Source organism: Equus przewalskii, chromosome 6 (genome assembly GCF_037783145.1).
Source record: "Equus przewalskii isolate Varuska chromosome 6, EquPr2, whole genome shotgun sequence".
In the NCBI taxonomy this organism is placed as follows: domain Eukaryota; kingdom Metazoa; phylum Chordata; class Mammalia; order Perissodactyla; family Equidae; genus Equus; species Equus przewalskii.
In genome coordinates, this window is record NC_091836.1 from 3543730 (window position 1) to 3563843 (window position 20114).

Genomic DNA, 20114 nt, shown 5'->3' on the forward strand with positions numbered 1-20114 from the left:
CCTGGCCCTGTGCTGCTGCCCTGTGAGCAGAAGCCGGGGAGGAGGGTCCCAACAAAGGGCGTGCCTGGCGGGTGCAGAGGGTGATGGAAGGCCTGGTGGAGGGGGCCATCGGGTAGACAGGGACGTTTGCACCGTTGCTCTCGCTGTGTCCCCGCATGCAGGTGTTTTTTTGCCGAAGCGTCTTAGAGTACACTGCGAGCGTGATGCCACCCCTCCCTACGTAACTCAGCAATGTCCTAAGAAGGGCGCTTTTAAGACTTGCCCACATTTCCTAGTGTCGTCTGACATCCAGCCCTTTTCCCACTTGTCCCCAGAATGTCTCTCTTCTTCGTCGCACAGGGTCGTGACGTCTCCCTCGTCTATCAGTGGAGAAGAGCCCCACTTTCTCTTGGGCGACGGCAGGACCTTGCCCTTTCCTTCTCCCCTCCCCCAGCTCTCTCTTATTTTGGGGGGTAACGGCTTTATTGAGATGTGCTTCACGCGCCTAGTTCACCCACTTGATGCGTGCAGTTCCACGGCTTTTAGTGTGTTCACAGAGTTGTGCAGCCGTCACCAGGATCGATTTGAGAACATTTCCATCACCACATAGAGACCTCTCAGCCTGGGGTGCACCGTGTGTCCTTCTGTGTCTGCTTCTCTCCCGGAGCGTCGTGTGTGCAGGTCTGTCCACATGCAGCTGTGTCGGGGCCTCGCTCCTCTTCACGGCTGCGTAATATTCCAGCGTGTGGATGGACACACGTGTGGATCCATCATCCATCAACGGACATTTAAGTTGTTCTCACTTTCGACTTTTGTGAATCCTGTGCTGTGAACGTTTGTGCGAGTTTTCGTGGGGAGGTGTGTTTTCCTTTCTCTTGGGTGGACCCCCAGGAGTGGAACTGTGGGTCAGATAATTGTCTGTTTCCCTTTCTGAGGACCCGCCAGCCTGTTTCCACAGTGGCCGCACCGCTTTCTAGTCCCACCAGCAGTCCAGGAGGGTGCCGACTTCTCCACGTCCTCGCCAACACTTGTCCTTGTCCGTCTCTTCCATCGTGGCCGTCCCAGTGGCGTGAGGGCTGTCTCGCTGGCTTTGATTTGCGTTTCTTGATGACAAACGCGGCCATCTTTTCGTGTCCTCCTGGGCCGTTTGTCTGTCTTATTTGGAGCAGTATCTTTTCCAGCCCTTTGTGTGCTTTTTGGTCGCTGTTGGTCTTGTCACCGTGGAGCTGTAAGAGCCCGCGTCTGTGGGGTGGCGCCGTCTTGTAAAGAGTGCATCGCTCTTTCTGGACTCTTCTGCGAGTTCCCTCAGGGTGGCTCTCGCTGGTCCTCCCCCCGTCTCCAGAAACAGAAGGTTGGCTCAGGGATGGCGTTCAGTCAGATTTCTCTTATTTCTTGAACACGTACATGAAATTTTCTTTCCCTGCCTTCAAAAAGCGTGAGTGTTGGGATTATAAAACATTTTAATTTTCTCCTTTGTATTTACTTACTCAAAACCTTCATTTCAAAAGGCACAAATAAGACAGGAAAAATAATGACACAGCCCGCGAGCTGAGTCTGGATGACGGTGGCGGTGGGGGTGGAGCCCTCGGCCGGCGCGCACAGAATCTCCCCCTGCTGTCTGTCGTCTGCTGTCCCCTCCCCGATGGAGAGCTCATCCTGTATCGAGCTTTCGACGTGTGGGAGCCTGTGGGGGGCCCTGGGGCCGCCCAGAACAAGCTGGTCTTGGGGAGCAGGTGGGCGTGCCCCACAGTGCGGTCTCCCACCGACGGAGGCAGCCACTGCGGAGGACAGGCTCCCCTCCGGGGACCCAGGTCGCTGGTCCCCGCGGGACCCTTGGGAGCCACTGCTCTTGGCCTCAGGGGCCACAAGCCCCCAGGGGTGCGGGAACACAGGGGCGAGGTGGAGAGACAGGAGTGGGGGCTGGGTGGTGAGAGTGTGAGGAAGGCTCCTGAGCGGCCACCGTGGCTTGTTCTCCCGTCTGCTCCGAGGTCCCGGCCCCTCCACAGCCGCAGCCCAGTGCGGCTCCACAACGATGCTGGTGGTGTTCCCAGAGCGGTGGGGTCTAGTCTGCACCCAGGCTGTGAGCACCCTGGACAGACATGCTGTCCTGTGGGCCGCTGTGCCGCGGGGTCCTGTGGGAGCCCCCTTGGCCGGGTCTGGGCTGGAGGGGAACGGGCCGCTGGGCTGGGGGCTCAGGTCGGGTGGCGGGTGGGGGTTTAGTTCCTGCGCCCTGGCCGTGGGCAAGGGGCCCGGGCTGAGCTGGCGTGGGGGTCAGTCCTGGGCTGGTCAGGGCCCTGGTGCCCGCTGCTCCAGAGGGCTTGTGACAGCCGCGTTCCACGGTGCGTCCCTGCCGTCCGGCCAGAGCTCCCGTCTCGGCCCTCACAGCCTGCTGCGCACACCCCAGCTTTGTGCCTCCCGCGAGGAGAAGCCTCGAGATGCACTGTGCACACGGGACGGAAGGCCGGGCACCCTCACCCACAGTCCAGTGGGAGCGTGATGTCAGCGCGCCGTGCTGACCCAGGCGGGGGACGGGTCGGTTGTCTCGGGCAGGGCCTCCAACAGCCTGGGAGCTGCGGCCTCAGCACGATTCCTGGGCGCGTGCTGCCCTCTAGTGCCCACCCGGGGCAGTGCCTCGGTGACGCGGAAGGGCCTGGAGGCCTGGGGGCTTCTGCCTTCTCGCTGTGCCCGGCTGCGTCCTCCTCGTCCTCGGTTCTCTGTTCGCTGAGGTTCTGAGCTCGCCCAGGTCCTGGGGGGGTCTTGTCCTTCTGCCCCGATTTGGAGAATTTAACCTGCCAGCAGTGACCATGCCCCAGAGACTGTCACCCGCTGCCCATGCTTGAGGTGGGCCACCTACTGCCCCACTGGGTCCCCTGAACGCCTGGGACGGAGTGGGCAGCTCCAGGAGCGCCTCTGCCCTATGGGGAGCCCCGATCCTGTGTCCTCTCTTGGCCGTACTGTCCCCTCTGCGCCTAACATCCGGCCTGGGGGCGTTTCTGGTCTGCAAACCAGCCATGCTGGCTGGGCCTTGATCTGGTCCAGTCGCCGCCCCGGGCTGCCCGTGGCCCATGGGCCTGGGCTCTGCCTGCAGCATCCAGGCGGGGGCTGGCGGGACACCCACTGCTCAGGGGGACCCCTCTGGGGTGGGGTCCCTGCTCTCGAGTTCACACCGTGGAAGGTGGCCTCCCACCCCGTCTCACTCGCCTTCAGACCCGCTGGTGCTGCTGTCCCGCAGGGTCCGGCTCGAGCTGGACGCACGATCGGAGCTGATGCTGGTGGACCTTGCCAGCCGGGGGGAGGCACTTGCTTCCGAGGCCCTGTGTGACGCTGGCTGCCGTGTCGCGCTGGCTTCAGGACTGGGCGCCTCTGCTTTTGATTAGCTGAAGTCGTGCGTCTCTTGTGCCAGGCCCAGTGACGAGGGGCCTCGGCCCTCCCCTTGCCCCAGCGCAGCCGCGGCCCGCAGCCTTGGTGTCCGGAAGCCGTGGGCTGCCCAGCACGTTCTGGGGACGAGGGCCGCGCGGTGACGGGCTGACGCACTCACGCTCTCTTGTCTCCCCTCGCAGGTGTGGCGTCTCTGAGCTGCAGCCATGGGGTCTGAGGACCACGGGGCCCAGAACCCCAGCTGCAAGATCATGACGTTCCGCCCGACCATGGAGGAGTTCAAGGACTTCAACAAATACGTGGCCTACATCGAGTCCCAGGGAGCCCACCGGGCGGGCCTGGCCAAGGTGGGTGCGTCCTGGCCCCGGGCCGGGCCCAGCGTGGCCGTGTCTGAAGGCTGCGCGTCCCCTGCTAGTCAGTTCATTGAGCCGCCATTATCCACAGACGTGACGGAGTCTCCGCTGTGCCGGGCGCTGGGCCCCGAGTTCAGCAGTGACTCGCCCGCCCGTTCCCTGCAGGAGCTGGCCCGCCGGGCCCACAGACGACAGTGAGCACAGCGTGGGGACGCGTCACCCGCCTGGGGGAGAGAGCGTCAGCGTCTCCCCATAAACAGTGGTCGTTTTGAGACCATGATGTGCGTGTGACGCAGATTCAGGTGCCCACAGGGCAGAGTGACGCGGGAGTGCCCCCTCTGCTGCCCCCTCTCCCTGCTCCTCTCTGTGGGAGCATCCTGGCCAGTTTCCTGTCTGTTTCCCTGGCGTGGTCTGCACATACGTGTCCACACGTGTGTGGGGACAGACAAGCGGGCCCTGTGTCGTTTTTAACATAAACGGCCGCCTACGCTCTGAAGGCGGGGCTGTGGGTCCCTGACCCCGTGTGTGGGGCGTTGCTCAGCTGTCTTCCGGAAGATTCACAGTCTGGCTGTTCTGGGCTCTTCTGGTTGCTTCCTGTGTGACTGTCACTTCATCTTGATCGCAAGTCCTCTGTTCCTTGCCCGGGCCCTGCAGACCTTTGACCCAAGGAGCCGGACAGGAAACGTCTTTGGCTTCCCAGGCCCGACTGTCTCTGTCACCTCCCTCAGCTCCGCCGCCATGACAGCCGTGACCAGGGCGCGCTCGCGCCACGGAATTGTGTTCATGAATCTCACAGAATTTTTAGTCATCCTGAAATGTCCTTCTTTGTGATTTTCCCCCAACCGCTTACTTCGCTGGCGGGCTGCACGACAGCAGGTGGCGGGCCGGTCTGGCAGCGGTGTCTGCCCCGTGGGCTGGGCGGTGAGAGGGGCCCCGCCTGCCCCCGCGGGTGTGGCTCGTCCTGCTTCTCTGTCCTTCCCCTCCTGGCTGCATTGCCGCCCTGGCCTCAGGGGACGCGGAGGGGGGGCTGCAGCGTCCTCCTTGCCCCCCTCGAGTTTTGTCCCCTGTGCATCGTGAGGACACGGACACAGCAGGACGAGTCATCTGGGCCGGGAGCCGCGGCCGCCGCTGTCATTTTGGCTCCAGTCCTCCCTGTGAACAGCCCGACGCGCGCGGCTGAGGTTGGGCGTCTCCGGGAAGGCCCTGGCAGCCCGGGGGCCCTGCGGCTTCTGAGGGTCCGTGGGGGCCTCTCTGCCTGCTGGCCATCGGCTGGTGTCCGGTCAGGCCACACTTTGGCGGCTCGCTGGTTGTGGGGAGACTGAGTGAGGCCTGCGAGTCCTGGCTGTGAGCGCAGCTCGGGCCTGCCTTCTCCTTGGGCTCCGTCCCCTTGTCCTGGACGTGGTGCCCACCTGCTCTCCATCCAGGTCGTCCTTTCTGCCTGGAAGGTGGTACAAGTCAGTGTCTCAGATGGCCCTGCCGGGGGCACCTTCGCGTCTGTCCCGTTGGCTCTGTGTTCCGGGCCAGCCTTCTGGGGCCTGGTCCTCTCTGCCATGTCTCCACCTTCACCAGCTCCTTCTCCCGGCTCCTCTGAGCTTCAAGCCTTTGAGTCCAGGGGGGCGGTTCCCCGGCTGATGTGGCTCGACGGGAAGCCGTGTGGACGGGCGTTTTCCGGTTGGGCTTCCCTCTGCCCTTGGCTCCTTGCTCTTCTCGACTGTGTTCGTTCTCTCGGCTGGCGCTCGCCCTTGGGCCGGGTGTCCTCTCTGAAGCCGGCTGAGGGGCAGGGCAGCGGGACAGACGCAGGGCCCCTGTGGGACCGAGGGGTGGGGAGGCACTCCCCACAGCTGCCAAGAGAGCCTGGGGGCGGCAGTCACGCGCACACGCCCATGCTCACACTTGTGCTCCCGCCTCACAGCACGTGTACCGCTGCCTCTGGTCCCTGCGCGGCCTCCCTCCGCTCTGTGGGGACAGATGGACCCAGGGACACATGAGCCCCGGCTCTGGGCACCCCCACTCCACTTGGACGGGGCCCTCGGCTCTTGGGGCTGCCAGCCTCCAGGAGAGGGAACCCCGGTCCTGTGGCCTGAGCGAGCTCTGTGGACCCTGGTCTCATCAGCCTTGGCCACCCTCGTGTGTGCGTGTGCCGGGGGCTCCCTTCCTTCGTCAGAGCTGTGCTTGGTGCCCTTAAGGCCCTGGTGGGGGTGGGTGGGGGTGGGCGCTCAGGCACAGCCAGAGCAGGGCCTGGAGCTGGAGCGGCCCGGGTGCAGGGCCCACACGGCGGCTGTCGGGGGCTGTCAGGTTCCTCACCACTCTGTGTGTGCTCAGGGGTCCCTGCCCCCTGGGGAGCAGGGCTGGGCATCCTCTGGCTGCTCAGGAAGCGCCGGGGCAGGAGGGAACAGGCAGGGGCGGGTGTGGCGTTGGGGGACAGGGTGCCTTGGGCCCTTTCCGGCGCTCCCCTCAGTCGGTCCCTGCAGCCAGGCCGTGCTGGCTCCTCCCAGCCGCCAGGCCTGCCCCGCTCAGGATGGCGCTGGGACCAGGCAGTTGGGGGCAGACGCTGGCCCCTCGCTCCTGCCCACTGCAGGTCCCCCATGCCTTCGGCCCCCAGTGCACAGACTCCCCCAGCTTTGCTGCGAGACTCGAGCCTGAGCCGCCCACCCGGCGTCCCCCCTTCACGTGGTGTGTGGCCTTGCTCTCCCTCCCAGCCGGCCGAGGCTCGCCCCCAGGAGCTTTGGGGGAGGGGCCGCCAGGCGGGGTGCTCTGGGTCCTTCGGTGGCATCCTTTAGATGTTCTCGCCTGCAGAGCCTCCTTGCAGGTCCTGGTCGTGGGACATGTCAGGGTGCGGGCCGTGGTCCCTCGCTGCCACCCACGGGCTTCTCCAGAGGCTTCCGGTTCCAGAGCAGCCGGAAGTGGCCCTGGGCTCACGCGGCCTTTTCAGAGCCTGAGCGTGGTTGCGCGTGTGCATACTAGGCCGTCCTGGCCTCCCGTGGCCTCTGGCGGCCATCCAGTGAGCGTGGCGTCTGTGATTGGGGACTTGGGTGGGCTGGCTTTTCTTCTCCCCGCCGTCTGGGGCCGTGGATGGGCCTCCGCTGGCGCCGCCGTGGCCGAGCCCCGGGCAGACGGGCTCTGTCCCCGTCCTGGCTGTCCTGCGGAGGGTACAGGCCGTCCCAGAAGAGGTGGCGGCACCTGCCGTCCTTGAGCCGATCGGGGTTGTGGTCCCTACTCACAGAATTTCCCCTAGAGAATGTTGCGCATCCCAGCACACAGCCATTTGTTTGTTCATTTTTGCGTGTTTTCATTTATCACCTGGCTCTTCGGGCTTCTTACTTGAAGCCTAAGCAAATGGTCGGCCGGCAGGCTGCTCCCAGCGCCCTCTGTGGTCATGTGGCCTCACACCAGACACAGCATCCTGGGCGCCTTGTCACGTTGCAGCTGCAGTTGACACAGACGGGGGAGGAGAGACGCCCCCAGAAAGAGGCTTGACGGGACAGGCGCGTCATCAGAAGGTGGCTTGTCCCGTTTAGCTCTAGATTGGAGACCCCCTCGGCATGGCTGACATGGGGGCCGGCTCACCTCTGGGGGGCCGTCCTGGGTGCTGTGGGGGGCTGAGCAGCATCCCCGGCCCCACCCACTCGATGCAGCAGCTCCCCCAGTGTGACACCCGCAGACGTCCCCAGATGTGGCCCCGTGGCCCCTGGGGCAGGTCCGCCATTGTGAGAACCGCAGCTTCCGCCGTTGCGGTGGGCACGCGTGTGCACTCGGTGGGGAGCCGTGCAGTGCTGACAGGCGCAGCTCTGTTCTCTCTTTAACAGGCGGCCAGAGAACAAGTGGTTTGTTGTGAAGCGCGCTCTCTCCCACCGACGTGGTGGCGGGTCCCTGGGGGTGGTAAGTGGGCGTCAGCTGCTCTGGAAGCCGTCGGAACTCTGGCATCTGCACGGTGGTCCTCTCGGCCTGAGCAGGGCGGGGTTCAGCCTCCCCGAGTCCGTGGCCAATGCCCTGAGAACGGGTGGCTGTCTGTCCCACAGCCGCTGGGCGCCCTGGAAGGACATTTGGGGCTCGAGACCCCCACCCAGGACAGGGAGGGACCAGCCCATGCTGGCCTTGGGGGGTCCTGCACAGAAGTGTGCTCGGTGCCCAGGGGGCCCGCGGCCAGGCCCGAGGTCAGCCCTGCCCAAAGGACAGGAGACGAGGAGGGTGGAGGGGCCGGGAGGGGACTCCTGAGCCTGAGCCAGCTCAGCATGTCTCTGCAAGGGACGCGCTCCCTCCTGGCCTGGGGCACAGGTGTCCCGGCCCAGCGCCCCTCCTGCCCGGGCGGGGGACGTCAAGCCCTTCCTGCCAGCCCTCAGTGTCCCCTCCTGGAGAGGGTGGGCAGGGGCAGAGCTGCTGCCTGCTAGGGGGATGTCGTGACATAGACTTTTCTCAGAGGTGACCTGCTCAGGGCGCCTCCCCTGAGAGCCGTCACCCTCCCCGAGGCCTCCTGCTCTGGGCGTCTCCCTCAGCCCTTCTCCATCTTTTATTCTCAGTCCCTACACCTGTGACCTCCGTCACCTGTAACCAGAACCTGTCACCTGCCGTCTCCGGCAGAGCGTGAGTCCCGCCGGGGCCATGACCATTGTTTTCCGCCGTCTCCCGGCACCTAGAGCTGTGACCCGCCCCCAGTAGGCGTCAGTGAGATGAGGGTCCTGGAATGAGCGTCACCTGTCCCTTCCCGGCTCTGCTCCTGGCCCTGTCTGCGTGGTCCTGAGCTGGGCCATAGGACTGTCATCCACACCAGAGGGCACCGCAATAGAGCCCCGCGACAAGGCCAGCGTTCCAGGGCCGGTGTCCCAGCCCCGGGCAGCGTTGCGTACGCCCACCCCACGCGGTCGCTCGCTCTGTGATGGTGCAGGGGTGGATGGAGCCAGAGCAGGGGTGGAGGGCCAGAGGCACCACTCTGCCCTGCGGGTGGCGCCCGGGCCTGGCCCTGGGCTCCCAGGAGAGGACAGCGCATTCTGCCCCACCCCCGCCTGGCCCTGAGCGCCGTGCTGCCTGGAGGCGCCTGACCCCCTCTTGGTCTCGCAGATTATCCCTCCGAAGGAGTGGAAGCCGCGGCAGACATACGACGACATTGACGACGTGGTCATCCCGGCCCCCATCCAGCAGGTGGTGACCGGCCAGTCGGGCCTCTTCACGCAGTACAACATCCAGAAGAAGGCCATGACCGTCGGGGAGTACCGCCGCCTGGCCAACAGCGAGAAGTACGCGCCGCCCGGGCGGGTGTGGGGCCCCCAAGCCTCAACCCCCCAACCCCTCGAAGGCCTGTGGGGCCCTTGGTGGCCCCCAGCTCTGCAAGACACTGTCCCCTGGGGCCCCGTGGGGCAGGAGAGTGGGGGACAGTGGGGTGCACGCAGTCCTCACAAAGCGCATCTTGCCTGGTCTGTGGGCGCTGGGGGCGCCTGGAGGCCCCAGTTCTCAGAGGGTGAAACCCAGACCCTTATGTGCCCGGGCCGTGCCGTCCCCCTCTCACTGCCCTCAGCACGGATGGCCCTCGGGGCTCCCCCTGTCCCTGGTCCTGGGGTGCTTTCCTACGCGGGCATGCTCATGCACGCACCTGTGAGCTCTCGGGCACACGGCCCCCCTCACTCCCTGCTCTGCTGCCCCGCCTCCCGCAGTCTCTGCTGGAGGACGGCCCCTCGCGTCCCTCATCTGCCTCTCACAGCTGTCCCGGCCCGGCGGTGCTCCCGGTGTTTGCAGAGAACCGTCAGGGTCCGCATCCCTCCCCCTGTGCCCGCTGTCCCTGGCGTGGGGCCCGGGCAGCTGACGAGAGGGGACACGTGGCTTGTCTCCAGGCCCTGCCCCTGTCCTTACACGCTCACCCCAGAGTCGATGCCCCTCTCTAACTGGACACCGCCGTGCTCTCCGGCTGCGGGCCGGCGGTGGCCTGAGCGCTGTCCCTTCCGCGTGCCGCCCACCCAGGTACTGCACCCCGCGGCATCAGGACTTCGACGACCTGGAGCGCAAGTACTGGAAGAACCTCACCTTCGTCTCGCCCATCTACGGCGCCGACATCAGCGGCTCTCTGTACGACGACGTGAGTACCGGGTCTCGGCGGCCGGGCTGGGAGGTGCTGGGGAAGAGGGGGGTGCGGTTCCCTGGGGAGGGGCAGAGGGGGAGGGGTGCTTGGGACCTCCTCCTGAAAATGGAAGGTACGTGACGCCCACAGCCCGGCCAGGCGTGCTGTCTGGGCTCTGGTGACAGCCGTGCGCCAGGTCTTAGGGCGAACAGAGGGGGTCCTGTGGTCTCTGAGCCGCAGCATCCTTCCTGCCCGAGGCTGGCGCCTGCCCTCCCTGAGCCGGCAGCCCCGTCGCCCGCGGCCTTGGAAGGGCGGCTCCGGGCCTCTTGCTCCTGCTCCCGGGGCCTCGCTCGGTTCTCGGTTGTCCGAGGACTTTTCTTCTCAAGTTACTGTCACCCCATCTTCCTGCACACCTGGGGGCCCTGAGTTCTCGGCCGGCCAGGCTGCTGGGGGTTTACCCATCTAGTCCCCGTGCAAAGACACCCGGGCGACGGCAGGGCCTCTGCTCCTCCGTCTTCAGGGCCACCTGGGGCGTCACCCAGACGCTGGCCGAGCCCGGACACGGACCCCAGAGAGGTGCTGGGGTCAGGCAGGGGGTTTGAGTGGGACCTGGGTTTTTTTGGGGGGAGTTAATTAATATTTATGGGTGTCTGAGGACCCTGGGGTGCATCCGCTGGGGTGAACTTCGGAGCTGCCAGCCTCCCTCCCTCCTGTGTGTGCTCTGCCCTGGCCTGAAATCCGGCCCCTCCCCTCCCCCGTAGCCCCTCCGAAGGTCACATCGGGCCGGAACACCCCCTCGGTCCACTCAGCCGTGCTCCTGGCAGAGCCGCTGGGCCCTGGGAACGAAGCGCCTCGTGTGAAGGGTCGGGCCCTCTGGGCGCCTGGGAGGGGAGCCGTGAGAACCAGCGGTGGCTTGTGCTCCCCAAGTGTGTTGGGAAAACGTGGCTGCCGCGGGGGCCCTGCAGGCCTCGCCGTCCAGCATCCCGGTCGCCCAGCTTTGTGGGGGCGTTTGTCACCTGGAAGAGCAGGCCGGATCGAAGCAAGCTTGCCCCCAGCAACCGAGGGGGACACCCTCGCCCCAGGAGCTCAGGAGCCCAGCCTGCTCCTGGCCCTGCTTCCTCCTTCCTGGGCCTCAGTCTACCCATCGAGAAAGCAGGGCACAGCAGGCATGCGGCAGTCCTCAGCAACGCGGGAGGCTTGGCTTCTCCCTGTGACCCTGAGCTCGTCTACTTGACCTCGACCCCAGAGCGACAGCACACTTGCTGAGGCCCTGTCCCCTGGGGCAAAGGTCCAGAGGCCTCTGTGGGCACCAGCTGTGTCCCCGCGCGCCCAGCCCCGGCTCCCCATCCGGGTCTCGCCTGTCCCTGCAGACCGGGAGCTGTCGCCCTGGTTGTCGGCAGCCTTGGTTGTGGACGTGTGTGTTGGCACCACGAGCCAGCTCGCCCGAGGTCCCGAGGCTGGGTGACTGGGGCCGTGGGCTGTGTCCCCTGGGCCTCCTCGGTGGCGGCTGATGGTCCTGATGCTGCCACTGCTCCCCGCTTCTCTGCTCTCTGCGAGGGGCCAGTCTCCCAACTCCCGTGTCAGGTCGCGACCAGGGCAGCGGTCCCCTGGCGGCCGAGGGTCAGGGTCAGGTCCGGACCTTCGACCCCTCTGGTGTCGTTCTGGGAGCCGTGGGGCAGGACAGTGGCGGGCATCCCACGTGTGGCATCGGGCCTCGAGGACACGGCGAGAGGCGTCTTCCTGGGGCCCCTGCAGCTGCAGCCTTGCACTCCCAGGCAGGAGCCACACTTTGAACCCCACCCTTTGTGTTTGTGGCGCTCCGTCCTTCCAGTGTCCAGGCTCTTCCCCTTCAGGTGGGGACTGAGGCTCAGTGGCTGGGAACCTTGTCCTCGCCGTGCTCTCCGGGTCCCATCTGGAGCTGGCGTTGGCCCCAGCTTGTGCGCCCTGAGCCCCTGCTCGCTCCCCTCCTGCCTTGGGCACACTTTGGACGCAGCTCTCGGTCTCGGGGCCTCCCGCCAGCCGGGTCCCGGCCCACAGCCCTGCCACCCGGTCGATGAGTCATGGCTCCTGGGAAGGGCTTGGAGCCCAGCAGTGACGGGCGGCAGAGCCGAAGGTCACGTGCTCGCGTGGAAGATGCGCGTGAAGTCAGACGCCCGTTGGTTGCGTGATCCGCCATCGTGCTCATGGAGCTGTAGGAAGCTAATGCTGGGTGGGTTGTTTGTTGAGCACCGACTTACTGTCTCTCTTTTGTTTTTTAAAGCCTTATTGAGATATAATTCACACACCACACAGTTCCCCCCATTTCAGGCGTATAATTCACCAGTTTTTAGTGTATTCATGGAGTTGTGGGATGTCACCACTGTCAATTTTACATTTCCATCACCCCAAAAAACCACTGGGGACCCGTTAGCTGTCACCCCCACCCCCTCCCCAGCCCCTGACCCCCACGAGCCCGCTCTCTGTCTGTGGATCGGCCTGCTCTGGACGTTTCATGTCCATGGGGTCACACGCCGTGTGTCCTTCTGTGTCTGCTTCTCTCCCTGAGTGTCGTGTATGCTGGTCCGTCCACGTGCGGCTGTGTCGGGGGCTCGCTCCTCTTCACGGCCGCGTTGTGTCCCAGCGTATGGGGGACACGTGTGTGGACTCTCCCCTAGCTGGTGGCCACTGGGCGGTTTCCACTTCTGGCCATTGTGAATCACGCTGCTGTGGACACACGTTTTCATTTCTCTCGTGCAGACGCCTAGACCAACGAGCTGAGTTTGTGGGTCACGTGGCAATTCCACGTGTAACGCTTTGCGGACCTGCTGGCTTGCTTCTTTCCAAGGCCCCTGCACCCCGTACGTTCTCACTAGCGTGTGTGACATTCTGGTGGTGCCACTCCTCCCCAGTGCTTGTCATTTTCTGCCTTTTGCTTCTGGTGGTCCTGGCGAGTGTGAAGTGGTCCCTCGTGGTGCCTTTGATACACATTTTCCTGGTGACACGATGTGGAGCATCTTTTCATGTGCTCAGCTGCCGTCTGCTGACATCCTTGGTGACACGTCTGTTCAGATCTTTGGCCCATTTTTTAAAAGTGTTGTTTGCTTTCTTATTGTTGATTTTCAAGCATTCTTTCGATATTTTGGGCACCTGTCCTTTATCAGATGTGTCTCTTGTAAAGGTTTTCTCCTAGTCTGTGGCTTGTCTTCTCATTCTCATGAGGGCCCCACGTTATTGTTTTTAAATAAAAATTCAAAAATTGCCACCTAGTCCAGGCAGGGCCTCTGGGTTTGCCCCCATGTGCCACCTGCAGCCGGCCGTGGTGAGGGCCCATGAAGGGCCCCGCGGCCAAGTGCAGGCTCGGTGGGCCGAGGCCGAGATCGACGAGCGATGCCCGCGGGAGGTTCTGGAAGGGATTTGGGGCTTCAGGGCCCTGTGTTCGTGGTGTCTGACCTGGTGCGGGAGGCTCCTTCAGGCAGGGAAACTGAGGCCCAGAGCGGAGAAATGCCTTGCCCGGTCACAGGATGAGTTACTGCCCGGCTCAGCGAGGCCCTGGGTCCCCCCGTAGCCACACGGTGGACGTGTGGGCTGGATGGTGTGGCGAGTCGGACCCCGCTTTAGGGAGGTGGCCTGTTTCCGGTGCCCCTGACCTGGGCTTTTTCAGCCCTGTGATGAGAGTCTGGTCGTGGCCCCCACTTTGGGGTCTCAGCCCGCGCCAGGGCTCATCTCCTGCAGGCCACGCCCCAGGTCCAGGGCCTGTGACGTGGACGGAACAGGCGGGCAGGTGGCTCTGGGCCTCGAGGGGTGCTGCTGGTGGCCCGTGTCTCAGGAGGCCCCGACGGTCTCCAGGGCCAGGCAGTCGATTCAGGCGTATTTTACAAGCCTGATGACCCGACGGGTTTGTCTGCTGGTGGCAGTAGGAACAGGGGAGTCTGGTGGGTGGGGACTCCGGGCTCGTGCCTGGTTCTGCGGGCCATGCCCGTGTCCTCCGTGGGAAGGTGCTGGGCTGGGCCCCCTCGGCGTGTCATTGACTTTCAGGCACGTTAACGATTCACGACCAGACTGTGGCCTTCGCTGTGTATGAGTCACATGCAGCTCAGCCTGGGATCCAGGGACGCCCCGCCTGGCTGCCTGGTGTGGCAGGGATGGCGTCTGCGGGGCATGGCGCCCGTGGTGGGCTTCAGACACTGCGTGGGCTCAGGGTGGGCGGGCTCGGGGCCCTCTGCAGAGGCCTCGTGGTGGCCCAGGGCCCGGGGGTATGAGCCTTGGCCTTCCTGTTCTCCTGCCAGCGTCTGGGGGTGGCCAGGGCGGTGTGTCCTGGGGACGGCCCGCCCCTGACCGCGTGCTGGCCGCCCTGCAGGACGTGGCTCAGTGGAACATCGGGAACCTGCGGACCATCCTGGACATGGTGGAGCGGGAGTGCGGCACCATCATCGAGGGCGTCAACACGCCCTACCTGTACTTTGGCATGTGGAAGACCACGTTCGCCTGGCACACGGAGGACATGGACCTCTATAGCATCAACTACCTGCACTTCGGAGAGCCCAAGTCCTGGTGAGTGGCTGGGAGCAACTGCTTGGGGATGGGCAGTGGGGGTGCTTTTGGTGGCTCCCTGGGATGTGGCTGGGCCTGCGGCCTGGCTGGTGGGCGGGGAGGGCAAAGGTCAGGGCCTCTGGCAGCTTGAGACCTGCGGGCCCGGGCCCTGCTGGCTTCCAAGGCGGCCTCAGTGTCCCCACCAGGTTTGGGGTTGAGGGCCCGCACGCCCCCAGAAGCGAGCTTCCTGGTCCCTGGAGCCGTGCTTCCCCCCAGAGCCTCCGCTGGGGGCTGAGCTCCCTGCAGCACCACTCGGCCGAGTCAGGGGCAAGGCGGTTGTGCTGGGGGCTCTCGGGGGCCGCGGGCTGTGGGGTGGGTGGCCTGGAGCGCTGGGCCCCCCGCACCTCCCGTGGGCATCTGGGTTCGGTGTCCGGCCCCACTCTGAGTCTGCAGGTGAGCCCCCTGCGTCCTGGAATCTGAGCTGAGACCCTGCGCTTGCCCAGCCTCTGCTGGGGACCCTGGAGCTGCCTCTGTGCAGGCCCCCCCCCCGTTCTCGGGGTTTCCAGCAGAGACTTCCCAGCGGGGCTTTGCGGTGTCCACCTGTTGCAGAAGGTCCCGTCGTGGCTCAGAGGGGTGGAGGGGAAGCGGGCTCAGCCGCTGCGCCGTCTCCTGTGTACGTGGGGGTGGGGCAGGGGACACAGCACAGGGGGCACCCAGGCAGCCCCTGGCCAAGGCGCCCTGGGCCTTGCTGTCCAGCTGAGAGCTGCCCCTGAGCCGTAAGACCGGCCCCCAGGCTCAGAGGGAGGGCCACCCCTCCCCTTGTAGGACACTGGGACATCCTGGGGCCCTCGGCTCAGGGGGCCCAGGAGCCAGAGAAGGCCCTGCTGGGGAGCCAGGCCCCCTCCCTGCCCTCAGCTGTGTGCCCCCCCGACCCCCGGCTGATGTGGATGGAGAGGAGCCCCTCCCGGCTCTCCGGCAGCGGCCGCTCGGACAGGCTGGGCGGGATAAGGAAGCCCTGGGAATGAACTGGGGGCTTCAGGACCGCGAGCCGAGCGCCTCTGCACGACATGTGTTTATTCTCTGAGAGTCCTGGAGGTCAGAGTGGGACATGGCCTCCCTGAGCTAAAACCCAGGGAAGGGCAGGGCGGGTCCCGGAGGCCCCAGGGGAGGATCGTGTCCCGCCTCCTCCAGCTTCCAGAGGCGCCGCGTCCTGGGCTCGGGGCCCCTTCCTCCGTCTGCATGGCCAGCAGCGCAGTGTCTCCATCTCGGCCTCTGACCCTGGGATGACCCTGGGCCCCGGGAATCCAGGGTCACCCCCGTCTCAGGGGCCTTAACCCATCTTCCAAATCCCCTCTGCCCCAGGAGGTGACACGTCCACACTTCCCGGGACCAGGGCGGGCGTCCTGGGACTGTTCCCTGCCGTGGCCCTGGCCTGAGTGGCGCTATTGTGCGTTTGCTGGGAGCTCTCACGATGCCACGACCTGCGTGTTGTGGTCCGTGTCTCTGTGTCTCTGTGGCTCTGTGTGACCCTCGCTCGTGGAAACCTCTGGGCTGGGAGGCCTTGACCTTCAGGACGGAGCTGGAGAGATGGGGGGCTGGGGTGACCGTTCCACAGAGGCCTGAGTCTCACGCCCACACGGGTGCTCCTGAGCACAGGTGGTCCCAGTGCTGCCCAGGGGTCCCCTCCCGTCCTCTCTGCATGGCAGGGCCAGGCTGTGACTCCACGGAGGCCCCAGTCCTGGCCCAGCGGAGAGGGGCCGCACACTGCCCCAGGCCCCAGCCGTGGCAGGAGCGGGGCCTGGCCACACGGCTTGTGGGGAGGGGCTCCTGGGCTGGGCGGGCTGAGCGCGGGTGACCAGCCTGCGGCCACTGCAGACCACGGGCTGGGCCCATGTGCGAGTGCGGGTGTGTGTGTGTGGAAGTGTGAGCATGTGTGAGTGACTAGATGTATCTGTATGTTTGTCTGTGTGAGTATATGTGAGCGTGTGTGTGAATGTGTATGTGTTTGTGTGTGGGCACACCTGTGTGTATGTGTGTGTATATGTGTGAGTATGCCTGTGTGTATATGTACGTGTGAGTACGTGAACATGTCTGTGTACATGTGTGTGTGAATGTATATGTGTATGCCTGTACGTACATGTGAGTGTGAGCATGTCTGTGTATACGTGAGTGTGTCTATGTGTATATGAGTGTACGTGAACATGTATGTATGTATACGTGTGAGCGTGTCTGTGTGAGCATCTGTGTATATGAGTGTGAGCATGTCTGTGTGTATGTGTGTGACTATGAGCATGTCCATGTGTGTACATGTGAGTGTGAGCGTGTCTGTGAGTGTGAGCATGTCTGTGCGTATGTGTGAGTGTGTGTGCACTGTGGGCTCGCTGGCTAGGACACTGCCCTGCGGGGTGTGGCGGTGGCCTGGCGAGCAGCTGCCGGGTCTCCAGGTGGATATCCCCCGGGAGCCGCTAGATGGCGCTGCCGCCCTTCCCCGCGGTGGAGGCTCCCGGCTCCTCGTCCTGTGCAGACTCGGGCCCGGGGCAGCGTGTCCCCAAGCCTGGGACAGGCAGCAGGAGGGTGGGGCCGCCCCCTCTCCTCTGCTCTGGTCTGGTTCTGCTCAGGGGCACCAGCCAGAACCATCTTTAGGGGAGAAAACCCATGTTTTCCTTAAAAAAGAAAAAAAGGCAAAGGAAGAAAGGGGCCTCTGCCAAGTCCGGGCAGGTGCTGGCCGCGGTGGGCCGGGCCTTCGTACACACCTGTGTGAGGGTGGGTGGCCTGGGGCAGGGCACGGCCCGTGGGCAGGTAGCGAGGCTGGGGAGGCACCGGTCACGGTCCCGGGTCGTGGCCTCAGGAAGCCACGTTGGGGGCCCAGCGAGGCGTCCCGCAGAGAAGCGTTGGCAGGTGCAGGACTGGCTTCCAGGATGGTGACACGCACGGAAGATCCCCAAGGCTGTCCAGAGGGGACCCTGGGAACATGAGGGGCAGAAGCCCTGGGTGACACGGCACGACCGATGCTCCCCGAGGACCAGTGCTCTGCCCCTGCCGTCCGTGCTGCCCATGGCCCCTGGGACCACCTGCCATCCCTGCCCCCGCCCCCGCCCGATCCCCAGAGCGCTAGGGAAGCAGTTAGCAGAGCCTGCACTGGAAGAATGTTCTGGAAGGCCCCTTGGCCTTGGTCCTGGTTTCTGGTCCTGAGGGGTGGGATTGCGTGTGGGGGGCCTTTGTGTGCCCGCGTGCGGCTGTGGGAAGCAGCTTCTCAGTGGTCATGCCGGGTGCCCCGCCCGCTCTCCCAGGACCAGGTGGGGCCCAGGTGTGGGCGCGGTGCCCCATGTGTGTCCTCCAGAGCCATGCTCAACCAGGTGCCCACACTCCCGCGTCTGCTGCTGGTGTGCGTGTCGCCCGTGAGGGCGGGGCCCCGGCAGAGGCTTGGGTTCCAGCCTGTGCGCTGGGGCTGATGGCGTGTGCAGCTGGCGCCGCCTCTGCGGGAGCTGGTCCTCCAGGCTGTGCTCCCTCCTGGGGCCACAGGGACGCCAGTGGGGAGTGGGGGGGGTGGGGGTGTGGGCGAGGTGCCCCAGGGCAGGAGGTGCCCCCCCCACCCCCGGCAGATCGCGCTCCCTTGGCCGTGCCTCTGATCACGCTGCTCTTCTTGCATCAGCAGTGGCTTGATTGCAGCCACCTCTCAGTGTTTCAGTGGCTCTATTTTAGGTGTCAACAGGCTGAGATTTCTAGCGTCTCGTGAAGCCGTCTGGTCTGCTGCCACCTTGGTAGTGTGACTCGTGTGTCAAAGTGACGTGAGCAACCTGGTGCTGACGAAAGCGTGGAATTGGCTTGGAGAGGCTGGCCTTGCGTGGGGCTTTCGGGCGGCGAGGCTGAGCACATCGGAAGCGTTTTTGGGCTTCAAAATCTCTCTTGAGATGGGGCTTGAGAGACCTGGCCCTCGCGGCTCGCGCCCTGGCCGGCCTGCTCGTGGCCCAGTCAGTCAGCGAGGGCACGAGGGTGGGCGGGAGGGGACATGGGTGTGGGGAGGGGCTGGCTCCCCGTGTGGGGCAGCCTGGGGGCTTGGCGTGCAGAGGGCTGTGTCCCCTCGACCCTGCTGTCCCAGGCCAGACGCCTCCCCCGGGCAAGGCCCTCCTGGAGCCTGCGGGTGGTCGTGGTTCATCCAGAGAAGACGTCCCCACAGCCTGTCCTGGGCCGCTCTTTGCCCATCAGCCCCTGGCTCCAGCCCCTGTGGGTCCTAGGCCTCGTTAGCTCGTGGGCCAGTGGGCAGCTCGTTATCAAGATGTGTAACCGACGTGTGATGCGCTCGCCTGGCGTTGTTTCGCGGGTTCTCAGATGTAGCGCTAAATGCTCCGTTTCCACCGGTGCCACCACATGGACGCCTTCCGCACGCCCTCGCAGCTGCTCCCCTGGGTCCACAGGACAGGCGAGTTTGGATGGGAGGGCCCCTTATCCTGGTCCATGCCATCCCCCTGGGCCACGTCTGGGGCCCCGGGTTGTGCTGCGCGTCCCCTGCGGGGGCACCTGGCACACATGGTGGCCTCGAGAGGGGCCCGTCCCTGCCTGCTGCCGTGCGGTGCTGCCCGCATGTGGAGGCACCTGGTGGCTTGTCCTGTGTGCCTGTGTGCCAGGCTGCCTCGGGCTGCCGGGGCCTCTCGTGGGCAGGGAACGCGTGGCCCGGGTGCAGGCGTGGCCTTCAGTCACCTGTTCTTTCCTTCTGTATCCTAAACACCTGGGGAGAGGAGGCCCGTCCAGGGCGAGGGCGCAGCTGAGGCCACAGCGTGTGTCTAGCTGGAGGAGCCGGGACGTGTGAGGGTCACCCCCCACCCCGTCCTCCCAGATCCCTTGGGTTCCCGGCTCAGGGAGGTGGCTCGGGTGGCAGGGCAGCCCCCCGAGTTCTGTCTCTGGTGGTTTTTCGCGGCTTCCCAGCCCTCCAGCTCTGGTTTCCTGGGATCCGGTCTCCCACATCGTGGGTGTCCCATCCCTGAGCGGGGCGCAGGGTGAGGGTCTTCTGGCTGTGCTCCCACAGGGAGCACAAGCCCCACTCGCTCCTGGAGGGTCCTGGGTGGGACAAGCAGGTCCTTTTGTGCAGGGGCGGCAGGGGGGCCGCGTGTGGGAGGGCCAGGGAGCCCGCCCACCCTCAGGAAGCCAGAGCGCGGTGGGGGGCACAGAGAGGTTTCCCTTTGGGTTCAGCAGCACTTGGCGTTTTCCTCACGGAGAGGTTGCAGCCTGGCCTGTGCTGCTGGGACACGTGACGCCCGGTGGCACAGCCTGCCTCACTCGGTGCCCCGGAGAGCTGTGCGTGCACGAGTGTTATGTGTGTATGAGTGGGTGTGTGTGCACACGTGTGTGTGTGTGCTGGTGCGTGCAGACGTGAGTGTGTGCCCATGGCGCGTTCAAGGGCGTGCTCCCTGCCGTGGGGCACAGGAGGGAGCCCACTGCGTGTGCACATGCTGCCCAGCTCCCGTGTTACCTGCGTAGCTTGGGCGACAGGCTGGGCGCCCTGGGCCCTTGATGGATGGGTCTGGTGCCCAGGGAGGCTGAGCCAGGCTCTTGTAGGGAGGGAGGCCGCTGGGCTGCTCCATTGCCCCTCGGCTGCCCAGCCACCTGGTCCTTGGGGACGTGCAGCAGGCCCTGAGGCAGCGACTCACTTCCCAGCTACACCCCTGCGGGCAGCGATTCATCTGCCCAGGGAGCCTCGGGGACAGGCGCCTCCCGCCCCCTCCCTCTTCCCCCCTCCCCGGCCGTCCTAAGCCCGCTCCCCCCAGGCCTGCCTGCAGGTGGCGCTGCTGGACCGCACTGCCCGCCCTGTGAGGGCCTCACCGTTGTCCCCAGCGGGTGGATGGAAGTCCGGG

The 20114-nt window shown here is 65.2% G+C and overlaps 1 protein-coding gene across 8 annotated transcripts in view; it reads left to right on the forward strand.

Moving 5' to 3' along the window:
* KDM4B (lysine demethylase 4B) overlaps window positions 1-20114 on the forward strand; it is a 117324-nt gene that overhangs the window by 34940 nt on the left and 62270 nt on the right. For all 8 annotated transcript variants that reach the window (XR_011540746.1, XR_011540745.1, XM_070622684.1 and 5 more), the window contains exons 3-6: window positions 3540-3704; window positions 8766-8941; window positions 9660-9774; window positions 14093-14286. Coding sequence is in view for 6 of the 8 variants with exons in the window: in XM_070622684.1 (XP_070478785.1) it covers window positions 3564-3704; window positions 8766-8941; window positions 9660-9774; window positions 14093-14286 (626 nt within the window). In the remaining 2 variants the exon portion in view is untranslated. The remainder of the gene's footprint in view (window positions 1-3539; window positions 3705-8765; window positions 8942-9659; window positions 9775-14092; window positions 14287-20114) is intronic.